This window comes from Schistocerca americana, chromosome 11 (genome assembly GCF_021461395.2).
Source record: "Schistocerca americana isolate TAMUIC-IGC-003095 chromosome 11, iqSchAmer2.1, whole genome shotgun sequence".
Classification (NCBI taxonomy): Eukaryota; Metazoa; Arthropoda; class Insecta; order Orthoptera; family Acrididae; genus Schistocerca; species Schistocerca americana.
Window position 1 is genome coordinate 163,885,550 of NC_060129.1, and position 10,753 is coordinate 163,896,302.

A 10,753-nucleotide genomic window follows, 5' to 3' on the forward strand; every position below is an offset into this window, starting at 1 on the left:
GGGAAAAACGCAAATATGCGAAAAACGCAAATATGGGAAGAACGCAAAGGTGGGAAAAACGCAAATATGGGAAAATCACAAATATGGGAAAAATGCTAATATGGGACAAACGTAAATATTGGGCAAACGTACATATGGGACAATCGTAAATATGAACAAATGCAAATGTGGGAGAAGAGAAATTTGGGGATACAATTTGACTAAAAGTAGGAATCTGTTCGTAGCATGGGTTCAAGAGTAATGGGAAAAACGCAAATATGAGAAAAACGCAAATATGGGAAAAACGTAAATATGGGACAAACGTAAATATGGGACAAATGCAAATGTGGGAGAAGAGAAATTTGGAGATACAATTTGACTGAAAGTAGAAATCTGTTGCTAGCATGGGTTCATGAGTAATGGAAAAAACGCAAATATGGGAAAAACGCAAATATGGGAAAAACGCAAATATGGGGAAAACGCAAATGTGGGTAAAACGCAAATATGGGAAAAACGCAAATATGGGAAAAACGCAAATATGGGACAAAAGTAAATATGGGAGATGAAAAATTTGGGGGCACAATTTGAGTAAAAGAAGGAATCGGTTGGCCGCATGGGTTTATGAGTAATAGGAAAAACGCAAATAGCGACAAACGCAGTATGGGACAAACGCAAATTTGGGGTAAACGCAAATATCGGAAAAACGCAAATATGGGAAAAACTCAAATATGCGAAAAACGCAAATATGGGAAAAACGCAAATATGGGAAAAACGCAAGTATGGGAAAAAAACAAATATGGGAAAAACGCAAATATGGGACAAACGCAAATATGGGACAAACGCAAATATGGGAAAAACGCAAATATGGGAAAAAAGTAAATATGGGACAATCGTAAATATGAGGCAATCGTAAATATGGGACAATCGTAAATATGAGGCAATCGTAAATATGGGACAAACGGAAATATGGGACAATCGTAAATATGGGTCAATCGTAAATATGGGACAATCGTAAATATGGGACAAACGTAAATATGCGACAAAAGTAAATATGGGAGAAGAAAAATTTGGGGGCACAATTTGAGTAAAATAAGGAATCGGTTGGTTGCATGGGCTTATGAGTAATGGGAAAAACGCAAATATGGGACAAACGCAGATATGGGACCAACGTAAATATGGGACAAAAGTAAATATGGGAGAAAAAAAATATGGAGGCACAATTTGAGTACAAGAAGGAATCGGTTGGTAGCATGGGATTATGAGTAATGGGAAAAACGCAAATATGGGAAAAATGCAAAAATGGGAAAAACGCAAATATGGGAAAAACGCAAATATGGGAAAATCGCAAATATGGGAAAAACGCAAATATGGGAAAAACGCAAATATGCGTCAAACACAAATTTGGGACAAACGCAAATATGGGACGGACTCAAATATGGGACAAATGCAAATATGTGTCAAACGTAATTATGGGAGAAACGTAAATATGGGACATATGCAAATGTGGGAGAAGAGAAATTTGGGGATTTAATTTGACTAAAAGTAGGAATCTGTTGGTAGCATGGGTTCATGAGTACTGGGAAAAACGCTAATATGGGAAAAACGCAAATATGGGAAAAGCGCAAATATGGGAAAATCGCAAATATGTGTAAAAAGCAAATATGGGAGAAATGCAACTATGGGATAAAAGGCAAATATATAAAAAACGCAAATTATGGGAAAAACGCAAATATGGGACTAACGCAAATATGATACAAACGCAAGTATGAGACAAACGCAAACATGGGACGAACAGAAATATGGGACAAATGCAAATGTGGGAGCAGAGAAATTTGGGGATACAATTTGACTAAAATTAGGAATCTGTTGGTCGCATGGGTTCATGAGTAATGGGAAAAACGCTAATATGGGAAAAACGCAAATGTCGGGAAAACGCAAATATGGGAAAAACGCAAATATGGGAAAAACGCAAATACAGGGAAAAACGCAAATATGGGAAAAACGCAAATATGGGAAAAACGCAGATATTGGAAAAACGCAAATATTGGAAAACTGCAAATATTGGAATAACGCAGATATTGGAAAAAGGCAAATATTGGAAAACGCAAATATTGGAAAAACGCAAATATTGGAAAAAGGCAAATATGGGAGAGACGCAAGTATGGGAAAAACGCAAATATGATACAAACGCAAATATGAGACAAACGCATACATGGGACAAACAGAAATATGGGACAAATGCAAATGTGGGAGCAGAGAAATTTGGGGATACAATTTGAATAAAAGTAGGAATCTGTTGGTAGCAGGGGTTCATGAGTAATGGGAAAAACGCAATATGGGAAAAACGCAAATATGGGAAAAACGCAAGTATGGGAAAAACGCAAATATGCGTCAAACACATATTTGGGGCAAAATCAAATATGGGACAATCGCAAATATGGGAAAAACGCAAATATGGGAAAAACGCAAATATGGGAAAAACGCAAATACGGAAAAAACGCAATTATGGGAAAAACGCAATTATGGGAAAACCGCAAATATGGGAAATCCGCAAATATGGGAGAAACGCAAATACGGGGAAAAACGCGAATATGGGAAAAACGCAAATATTGGAAAAACGCAAATATTGGAAAAACGCAAGTATTGGAAAAACGCAAATATTGGAAAAAGGCAAATATGGGAGAAACGCAAGTATGGGAACAACGCAAATATGGGAAGAACGCAAATATGGGATAATCGCAAATATGGGAAAAACGCAAATATGGGAAAAACCCAAATATCGGGCAAAAGCATGTATGGGACAAATGCAGATATGGAACAAACGCAAATATGGGAAAAACTCAAATATGCGAAAAACGCAAATATGGGAAAAAAACAAATATGGGAAAAACGCAAATATGGGAAAATTGCAAATATGGAAAAAACGCAAATATGGGGAAAACGCAAATATGGGAAAAACGGAAATATGGGAAAAACGCAAATACGGGAAAAACGCAAATATGGGAAAAACGCAAATATGGGAAAAACGCAAATATGGGAAAAACGTAAATATGGGACAAACGTAAATATGGGACAAATGCAAATGTGTGAGAAGAGAAATTTGGGGATACAATTTGACTGAAAGTAGTAATCTGTTGGTAGCATGGTTTCATGAGTAAAGGGAAAAATGCAAATATGGGAAAAACGCAAATGAGGGAAAAACGCAAATATGGGAAAAACGCAAATATGGGACAAAAGTAAATATGGGAGAAGAAAAATTTGGGGGCCCAATTTGAGTAAAAGAAGGAATCGTTTGGTAGCATGGGTTTATGAGTAATAGGAAAAACGCAAATATGGGACATACGCAGATATGGGACAAACGCAAATATGGGACAAACGCAAATATGGGACAAACGCATATAAGGGACTAACGCAAATATGGGACAAATGCAAATATGCGAAAAACGCAAATATGGGAAAAAAGCAAATATGGGAAAAACGCAAATATGGGAAAAACGCAAATATGGGAAAAACAAAAATATGGGACAAACGCAAATAAGGGACAAATGCAGATATGTGACAAACACAAATATGGGACAAACGCAAATATGGGAAAAACGCAAATATGGGAAAAACGCAAATATGGGAAAAACGCAAATATGGGAAAATGCAAATATGGGAAAAACGCAAATATGGGATAAATGCAAATATGGGAAAACCGCAATTATGGGAAAAACGCAAATAAGGGAAAAACGCAAATATGGGAAAAACGCAAATATGGGAAAAACACAAATATGGGAAAAACGCAAATATGTGAAAAACGCAAATGTGGGAAAAACGCAAATGTGGAAAAAACGCAAATGTGGGAAAAACGCAAATATGGGTAGAACGCAAATATGGGAAAAACGCAAATATGGGAAAAACACAAATATGGGAAAGACGCAAATTTGTTACAAACGTAAATATGGGACAATTGTAAATATGGGACAATCGTAAATATGGGACAAATGCAATTGTGGGAGAAGAGAAATTTGGGGATACAATTTGACTAAAAGTAGGAATCTGTTGGTAGCATGGGTTCATGAGTAATGGGGAAAACGCTACTATGGGAAAAACGCAAATATGGAAAAAATTCATATATTGGAAAAACGCAAATATGGGAAAAACGCAAATATGGGAAAAACGCAAATATGGGAAAAATGCAAATATGGGGAAAACGCAAATATGGGGAAAACGCATATATGGAAAAAACGCAAATATGGGAGAAACGTAAATATGGGACAAACGTAAATATGAGACAATCGTAAATATGGGGCAAATGTAAATATGGGACAATCTCTAAATATGGGACAATCATAAATATGGGACCATCGTATATATGGGACAAATGTAATTTTGGGAAAAATGCAAATATGGGAAAAACGCAAAAGTGGGACAAACCCAAATATCGGACAAAAGCATGTCTGAGACAAATGCAAATGTGGAACAAACACAAATATGAGAAAAACGCAAATATGGGAAAAACGCAAATATGGGAAAAACGCAAATATGGGACAAAGGTAAATATGGGACACATGCAAATGTGGGATGGAAAAAACGCAGATATTGGAAAAACGCAAATTTGGGAGAAACGCAAATATGGGAAAAACGCAAATATGGGAAAACACAAATATGGGAAAAACGCAAATATGGGAAAACCGCAAATATGACGAAAACGCAAATATGGAAAAAACGCAAATATGGGAAAAACGTAAATATGGGACAATCGTAAATATGAGACAATCTTAAGTATGGGACAAACGTAAATATGGGACAATCTCTAAATATGGGACAATCGTAAATATGGGACCATCGTATATTTGGGACAAACGTAAATATGGGAAAAAAGTAAATATGGGACAATCGTAAATATGGGACAAATGCAACTGTGGGAGAAGAGATATATGGGGATACAATTTGACTAAAAGTAGGAATCTGTTGGTAGCATGGGTTCATGAGTGATGGGAAAAACGCAAATATGGGAAAAACGCAAATATGGGAAAACCGCAAATATGGGGAAAACGCAAATATAGAAAAAACGCAAATATGGGACAAACGTAAATATCGGACAAATGCAAATGTGGGAGAAGAAAAAATTGGGGGCACAATTTGAGTAAAAGAAGGAATCGGTTGGTAGCATGGGTTTATGAGTAATGGGAAAAACGCAAATATGGGACAAACGAAAATATGGGAAAAACGCAAATATCAGAAAAACGCAAATATGGGATAAACGCAAATATGGGATGAACGCAAATATGGGAAAAATGCAAATATGGGAAAAACGCAAATAACGGAAAAACGCAAATATGATAAATACGCAAATATGGGAAAAACGCAAATATGGGAAAAACGCAAATACGGGAAAATGCAATTATGGGAAAATGCAAATATGGGAAAATGCAAATATCGGATAAACGCAAATATGGGATAAACGCAAATATGGGAAAAACGCAAATATGGGAGAAACGCAAATATGGGAGAAACGCAAATATAGGAGAAACGCAAATATGGGACAATCGTAAATATGGGACAATCGTAAATATGTTACAAAAGTAAATATGGGACAAAAGTAAATATGGGAGAAGAAAAATTTGTGGGCACAATTTGTGTAAATGAAGTAATCGGTTGGTAGCATTCGTTTATAAGTAATGGGAAAAACGCCAATATGGGAAAAACGCAAATATGGGAAAAACACAAATATGGGGAAAACGCAAATATGGGAAAAACGCTAATAATGGGAAAAACGCAAATATGGGAAAAACGCAAATATGGGAAAAACGCAAATATGGGACAAACGCAAATATGGGACAAACACAAATATGGGAAGAACGCAAATATGGGAAAAAAGCGAATATGGGACAAAAGTAAAGATGGGAGAAGAAAAATTTGGGGGCACAATTTGAGTTAAAGAAGGAATCGGTTGGTAGCATGGGTTCATGAGTAATGGGAAAGACGCAAATATAGGAAAAACGTTTGTCTCATATTTGCCTTTGTCCCATATTTGCATTTGTCCCATATTTGCGTTTGTCGCATATTTGCGTTTTTCTCATATTTGCGTTTTTCCCATATTTGCGTATTTCCCATATTTGCGTTTTTTTCATTTTTGCGTTCTTCCCATATTTGCGTTCTTCCCATATTTGCGTTATTCCCATATTTGTGTTATTCCCATATTTGCGTTTCTCCCATATTTACATTTGTCCCTAATTTGCGTTTGTCCCATATTTGCGTAGGTCCCATATTTGCGTTTGTCCCATGTCTCTGTTTGTCCCATATTTGCGTTTTTCCCATTACTCATAAACCCATGCTACCAACCGATTCTTTCTTTTACTCAAATTGTGCCCCCAAATTTTCCTTCTCTCATATTTACTTTTGTCCCATATTTACGTTTGCCCATATTTACGATTGTCCTATATTTACGTTTTTCCTATATTAGCGATTTTCCCATATTTGCGTTTCTCCCATATTTGCGTTTTTCCCATATTTGCGTTTGTCCCATATCTGCATTTGTCCAATATTTGCGTTTGTCTCATACTTGTGTTTGTCCCATATTTGCATTTGTAACATTTTTGTGGTTTTCGCATATTTACATTCTTCCCATATTAACGTTTTTCCCATATTTGCGTTTTTCCCATATTTGCGTTTTTCCCATATTTGCGTTTTTCCCACATTTGCGTTTTTCCCATATTTGCGTTTTCCCCATATTTGCGTTTTCCCCATATTTGCGTTTTCCCAGATTTTCGTTTTTCCCATATTTGCGCTTTTCCCATATTTTCCTTTATCCCTTATTTGCGTTTTTCCCACATTTGCGTGTTACCCACATTTGCTTTTTTCCCATATTTGCGTTATTCCCATATTTGCGTTTTTCCCGTATTTACGTTTGTCCCGTATTTACGTTTGTCCCATATTTACGTTTGTCCCATATTTACGTTTGTCCCATATTTATGTTTGTCCCATATTTGCATTTGTCCCATATTTGCATTTGTCCCATATTTGCATTTGTCCCACATTTGCATTTGTCCCACATTTGCATTTGTCCCATATTTGCTTTTGTCCCACATTAGCGTTTGTCCCACATTAGCGTTTGTCCCATATTTGCGTTTGTCCCATATTTGCGTTTTTCCCATATTTGCGTTTTTCCCATATTTGTGTTTTTCCCATATTTGCTTTTTTCCCATATTTGCGTTTTTCCCATATTTGCGTTTTTCCCATATTTGCGTTTTTCCCATATTTGCGATTTTCCCATATTTGTGTTTTTCGCATATTTGCGTTATTCCCATATTTGCGTTTCTCCCATAATTTGCGATTGTTCCATATTTGCATTTGTCCCATACATGCTTTTGTCCGATATTTGGGTTCTCCCCATATTTTCGTTTTCCCATATTTGCGATTTTTCCATATTTGCGTTTTTCCCATATTTGCGTTTTTCCCATATTTGCGTTTTTCCCATATTTGCGTTTTTCCCATATTTGCGTTTTTCCCATATTTGCATTTTTCCCATATTTGTGTTTTTCCCATATTTGTGTTTTTCCCATATTTGCGTTTTTCCCACATTTACATTTTTCCCATATTTGCGTTTTTCCGATTTTTGCGTTTATCCCATATTTGCGTATTTCCCATATTTGCGTTTTTCCCATATTAGCGTTTTTCCCATTACTCATGAACCCATGCTACCAACAGATTCCTACTTTTGGTCAAACTGTATCCCCTAATTTCTCTTTTCCCACATTTGCGTTTGTCCTATATTTACGTTTGTCCCATATTTATGTTCGTCCCCTATTTGCGTTTGTCCCATATTTGCGTTTGTCCCATATTTGCGTTTTTCTCATATTTACGTTTTCCCATATTAATGTCTTTTCCATATTTGTGTTTTTCCCATATTTGCGTTTTTCCCATATTTGCGTTTTTCCCATATTTGCGTTTTTCCCATATTTGCGGTTTACCCATATTTGCGTTTTCCCCATATTTGCGTTTTTCCAATTTTTGCGTTTTTCCCATATTTGTATTTTTCCCATATTTGCGTTCTTCCCATATTTGCGTTTTTCCTATTTTTTGCGATTGTTCAATATTTGCATTTGTCCCATACATTCTTTTGTCCGATATTTGGGTTTGTCCTATATTTGCGTTTTTCCCATTTTTGCGTTTTTCCCATATTTGCGATTTCACATATTTCCGTTTTTACATATTTGCGTTTTCCCATATTTGCGTTATTCCCATATTAGCGTTTTTCCCATTGCTCATGAACCCATGCTACCAACAGATTCCTACTTTTAGTCAAATTGTGTCCCCAAATTTCTCTTCTCCCACAGTTGCATTTGTCCCATATTTACATTTGTCCCACATTTACGTGCGTCCCCTATTTGCGTTTGTCCCATATTTGCGTTTGTCCCATATTTGCGTTTGTCCCATATTTGCGTTTGTCCCATATTTGCATTTGTCCCATATTTGCGATTTTCCCATATTTACGTTTTTCCCATATTAACGTTTTTCACATATTTGCGTTTTTCTCATGTTTCCATTTTTCCCATATTTGCGTTTTTCCCATACTTGCGATTGTTGCATATTTGCGTTTGTCCCATAGATGCCTTTGTCCGATATTTGCGTTTGTCCCATATTTGCGTTTGTCCCATATTTGCGTTTGTCCCATGTTTGCATTTTTCCCATATTTACGTTTTTCTCATATTTACGTTTTTCCCATATTAATGTTTTTCCCATATTTACGTTTTTCCCATATTTGCGTTTTTCCCATGTTTGCTTTTTTTCCATATTTGCGTTTTTCCCATATTTGCTTTTTCCCCATATTTGCGGTTTACCCATCTTTGCCTTTTCCCCATATTTGCGTTGTTCCCATATTTGCATTTTTCCCATATTTGTATTCTTCCCATATTTGCGTTATTCCCATATTAGCGTTTTTCCCATTGCTCATGAACCCATGCTACCAACAGATTCCAACTTTTAGTCAAATTGTATCCCCAAATTTCTCTTCTCCCACATTTGCATTTGTCCCATATTTACATTTGTCCCATATTTACGTTTGTCCCCTATTTGCGTTTGTCCCCTATTTGCGTTTTTCCCATATTTGCGTTTGTCCCATATTTGCGTTTGTCCCATATTTGCGTTTGTCCCATATTTGCGTTTGTCCCACATTTGCGTTTGTCCCATATTTGCGTTTGTCCCATATTTGCGTTTGTCCCATATTTTTCCCATGTTTGCGTTTTTCCCATAGTTGCGTTTTTCCCATATTTGCGTTTTTCCCATTTTTGCATTTTTCCCATATTAGCGTTTTCCCCATATTTGCGTTTTTCCCATATTTGTGTTTTTCCCATACTTCCGTTTTTCCCATATTTGTGTTCTTCCCATATTTGCGTTTTTCCCATATTTGCGTTTTTCCCATATTAGCGTTTTTCCCATTTTTACGTTTTTCCCATATATGCGTTTTCCCATATTTGCGTTTTTCCCATATTTGCGTTTTCCCATATTTGCGTTTTTCCCATTTTTGCGTTTTTCCCATATTTGCGTTTTTCCCCTTTTTTCGTTTTTCCCATATTTGCGTTTTTCCCATATTTGCGTTATACCCATATTAGCGTTTTTCCCATTACTCATGAACCCATGCTACCAACAGATTCCTACTTTTAGTCAAATTATATCCCCAAATTTCTCTTCTCCCACATTTGCTTTTTTCCTATATTTACCTTTGTCCCATATTTACGTTTGTCCAATAGTTGCGTTTTTCCCATATTTACGTTTTTCCCACACTTGCGTTTTTCCCATATTTGCGTTTTTCTCATATTTGCTTTTCTCCCATATTTGCGTTTTTCCCATATTTGCGTTTTTCCCATATTTGCGTTTTTCCCATATTTGCGGTTGTTCCATATTTGCATTTGTCCCATACATGCTTTTACCCGATATTTGGGTTTGTCCCATATTTGCGTTTTTCCCATATTTGCACTTTTCCCATATTTGCGAATTCAGATATTTGCGTTTTTCGCATATTTGCGTTTTTCCCATATTTTCGTTCTTCTCATATTTGCAGTTTTCCCATATTTGCGTTTTTCCCATATTTGCGTTTTTCCCATATTTGCGTTTTTCCCATATTTGCGATTGTTCCATATTTGCATTTGTCCCATACATGCTTTTACCCGATATTTGGGTTTGTCCCATATTTGCGATTTTCCCATTTTTGCGCTTTTCCCATATTTGCGAATTCCCATATTTGCGTTTTTCGCATATTTGCGTTTTTCCCATATTTGCGTTCTTCCCATATTTGCGGTTTTCATATATTTCCGTTTTCCCATATTTGCGAATTCCCATATTTGCGTTTGTCCCATATTTGCGTTTGTCCCATATTTGCGTTTGTCCCATATTTTTCCCATGTTTGCGTTTTTCCCATAGTTGCGTTTTTCCCATATTTGCGTTTTTCCCATTTTTGCATTTTTCCCATATTAGCGTTTTCCCCATATTTGCTTTTTTCCCATATTTGTGTTTTTCCCATACTTCCGTTTTTCCCATATTTGTGTTCTTCCCATATTTGCGTTTTTCCCATATTTGCGTTTTTCCCATATTTGCGTTTTTCCCATATTAGCGTTTTTCCCATTTTTACGTTTTTCCCATATATGCGTTTTTCCCATATTTGCGTTTTTCCCATATTTGCGTTTTCCCATATTTGCGTTATTCCCATTTTTTCGTTTTTCCCATATTTGCGGTTTTCCACTTTTTTCGTTTTTCCCATATTTGCGTTTTTCCCATATTTTCGTTATAC

The 10,753-nt window shown here is 36.2% G+C and overlaps 1 protein-coding gene across 1 annotated transcript; it reads right to left on the minus strand.

Moving 5' to 3' along the window:
* Window positions 1-9,052: 9,052 nt before the first annotated feature.
* LOC124553464 lies at window positions 9,053-9,556 on the minus strand. Its single transcript, XM_047127323.1, has one exon. It carries the CDS (start codon window positions 9,554-9,556, stop codon window positions 9,053-9,055), a length of 504 nt encoding a protein of 167 aa, XP_046983279.1.
* Between the last annotated feature and the right edge of the window lie 1,197 nt (window positions 9,557-10,753).

What these genes read in the sequence shown, in the direction of transcription:
- LOC124553464 (XM_047127323.1), bottom strand. Translation starts at nt 9,556, where the DNA reads ATGGGAAAAACGCAAATATGGGAAAAACGAAAAAAGGGGAAAAACGCA.